Source organism: Gavialis gangeticus, unplaced genomic scaffold (assembly GCF_001723915.1).
Source record: "Gavialis gangeticus isolate Ggan-Ray unplaced genomic scaffold, GavGan_comp1, whole genome shotgun sequence".
NCBI classification, from domain to species: Eukaryota; Metazoa; Chordata; order Crocodylia; family Gavialidae; genus Gavialis; species Gavialis gangeticus.
Genome location: NW_017729032.1, coordinates 146,911,184 through 146,914,546, shown reverse-complemented (window position 1 = coordinate 146,914,546; position 3,363 = coordinate 146,911,184). Strand labels below are relative to the sequence as shown.

Below are 3,363 nucleotides of genomic sequence, written 5' to 3'. Positions count from 1 at the left end.
TTTTTTTTTTTTTTTTTTTTTTACACATTCTCCATTTCATCCTCAATTATTTTGTATATCAAACATGATGAATTTGATACAATTCAAGAAGTGTAGTTACAGAATGAGTACAAAAAATTAAGGGACCAACATTAACCAGATGTAAAGCAGAGCCAATACAGGATCAGGCAAAAAATAAAAAAAATAAAATGGACCTGCTGGGAAGTAGTATCTGAAGACTTCATGTAAGAATTCTTGAAATTGACACAAAAAAAAGAAGAAATGCTTAAATCCTTTTATTTTTGTGAAGATATCACAGACTGAATTAGTTTAGCCTACATGCTTCAGGAACAATCCAATCCAGCAGAAGCACTACAGAAAACCCTTACAGAGGTATGCAGGCTAAGAATCCAAGCCAGAAAACTAACTGCTACATTTTCTGATCTTGATCAGGAAGAAGCTTAAGACAGACCCAAAGAACCTTTGCTTGAAGATAAAAAGAAGTTGCATCATCCCCCAGTGGAGCCCAACAACTGAAGAACATTTTTTTAAAAAGACAGGAAGGTTGAGAATTTATCCTTCTGCACCCAGTCTATGATCAGATTTCAGACATTATAAAAGTCTATACAGTTTGAGATTTTTGTATATACAAAATGTTGTGCAGAAATAGTATTTGTGCTGAAAATCTCACTCTGATTCTGAATCAACCTAGTCATACCAACACTTTCAGCCTGTATTGTTCAAGATTCTGTCATTTATTACAGTTTTGTGTAATTAAGGGCAATACTTTTGGTTTCTTTGGCTTAAAGTTTTAGAAATATATTTATATCTAATCATCTTGTGTAAAAGTTGCCTCTTCCAAACTCTCAAGCTGCTTATAAAGTCATTAAGTTTTGACTAGTATTTATGGGGTCAGTAAATTAGTTATTTTGTAAAGTGTCAGAGAACACTTATTTATAAGCCCATTCACTCAGTGACACCAAATCCATTAGCACCTTAATGTGCTATTATTGACTTCTTCACAGTCTCTCCACCTTTTTCCATGATCTATAATCTTGTTCACATAAATACATTCACACACACTGAATCTTACTCAGTGTGCCAATGAAGTCTCTGCAATCTAAGGTTATGTTGCAGCTGACATAACGTAACCTCATATCACTGGATTATTTGGTTACATGTTTATCCTCCAAATAAAATTCACTGATTTATTAAACTGTATGTACAGTATTGTTGTATATTAATAAATAATTCTAGTATTAAAGTTATTAAAACCTCTTCCCCCCACAAAGTGACTACAGTCTGACCAAACTATATCCGACCGTTTTGTTTCTATTCTTTTCAAACACAGTTATATGATAGAAGCTATCAGTTTCCACTGAGTTTATTACATTAAATGCAACAAAAGTAGAAACTAACAGGACGGTGCTTAAAATCTGTTTGATGAGAGCTGTACAACAGAGAAAGGGGATAGACAAAAGTGCATCAAAAGCCAACAAATTTGTAGAGCATAGAACAAGTTCATAATCCAGTGCTGTGGAACAGGAGTTCAGCTCTGATGAGGACATAATGCAGCCTGCAAAACAGATATGCATTTTCTTGGGGTTAAGCTGTGTCATGTCAGTCTCTTCAGGTAGCATTTCAGAGACAGATGTTCCAACTCCTGGGTCAAAGAGCCCCCTTCACATCAGATTTATGAACATTACATTCAGTGCAAATTTAAGTCTCTTTAAGAATGAAATATCTCCCCCTCCCCCCTCCCATATTCATCCTTATTATGAAGAAAAGGCTCATTTAAGTGTGTTTATTACTATACAGAGGGGAACCCTTCTTGCACATCTCCATTTCTGATAGCTAATTTTCTTTGCTGTCTACATTCATAGAATCAGCAGTTCGGTGGCCATATTTCACATTTATTGAAGTCTTCCCATTAGCCCTACAGCAATTTGTTCATTTGACTTATACCTAAAGTAGCTGCACTTTGTTCTTTATTCAGCAGGTTTTCCACAGACTAAGTAATGGAAACTAATGAAACCTGAAACATTTTTCAAGTCTGACTGCTGGGGCTGGAAAAACGATGGGTCATGTTAGGGTTTACAAGTCTCTTGGTTGCAGCACAGTGGGTGTGAACCATACCACCATTTGGGTATCTCACAAAGGCAGGCTCACAGAAAGGACTTTGGCACACCTGGCAGAGCTTCTTGTCAGAGAGAATAATAGATCTTCCTTTTAGTTTAGCCTACAAAACAAGAGAAACAAACATGAATCCAGTGTCATTGCAACAGAAAGGGGAAGTGGCTACAAAAGGACAGCCATCATACCCATTACAAAACCTGTTTATATTTACATTATTTCAACTGTTAAGTAGACAGATCTAGCTCCTTGCTTAGGATTACCTAGTGTTTTTAACTTGAACTAGTTTCCATATTTACATCTACTTGCTACAACTTTTCCCTCCTAAATAAATGTTTCTTTGGTCTAACACCATCATCTTTAGATGTTGTAGCTGCGATGGTCCAGGAATTGTGAGGGGCAAGGATTTTTTGGGGGGTGATCTTTTATTTATTTATTTTTTAATCAAACATGCTGTATGGTTGGGATAAAGTTTTCGTCATCACCATGTCTCGTATTCAAAACCTTTTCCAACTTTATTTTAGTTGATCCAGTAAGAGATCACTCCCCACCACACCCAAATCCCTGAATCTTTTTTAAAAATAACACTTTGTATATATTCCATGCAACTTGTGGAAATGTATATACACCTTTTCAAGTACATACCAGGTGCATGCCCAAGAAGAACAGATTAGCCCATGGATTCTTACCTGAGGCAGATACCAAACATCAAGTATGTCAGCTCCCTCAATTAAATGGGACTTATGGGCCTATTTGGAGATTTAAGTAATGTAGACTGGAAGCTTTCTTAGTAAACACAGTGGTTAGAGAAGTAAATGCAGTGGGACTGAGTAGAGAGCTGTACAGGCAAATGCAATACAAAACTTCTCTATCCAACTGTCAAATACATCTCAGTCCTGATCACAGCAAAATTCTCATTACGTGATCCTCAGTTTTTGACTAGCAAGCTTCACCCAAGCCTCCACAAAATTCCACTGATTTTCATTTGTAACAAACAATATACCCAAGCTATTACTCAACACCAGACTGCTGCCACCTCCTTTTAAAAGGGAAAATGGCAGAGGGCTTTTACTACGGTATGTTCACAATTTAAGCACTGCATAAAAAGATCAAACATTTGAGAAAGGAAGAGCCACACGGAGGAAGAGATATTAGGAAATATAAAGAAAGGATTTTTCCTTCAGGAGCAAAAATACACAACTTTTGTAGGTAAAGGAAAACTACGTGTTCCAGTTTAATCAAAGAAAACAA

The 3,363-nt window shown here is 36.3% G+C and overlaps 1 protein-coding gene across 1 annotated transcript in view; it reads right to left on the bottom strand.

Annotated features, from left to right (window-relative positions):
• Nucleotides 1–259: 259 nt before the first annotated feature.
• TGFBRAP1 (transforming growth factor beta receptor associated protein 1) overlaps nt 260–3,363 on the bottom strand; it is a 38,168-nt gene continuing 35,064 nt past the window's right edge. Inside the window, exon 11 of the mRNA XM_019524839.1 lies at nt 260–2,218. Coding sequence (XP_019380384.1) covers nt 2,027–2,218 — 192 coding nt within the window. The 3' untranslated portion in view covers nt 260–2,026. The remainder of the gene's footprint in view (nt 2,219–3,363) is intronic.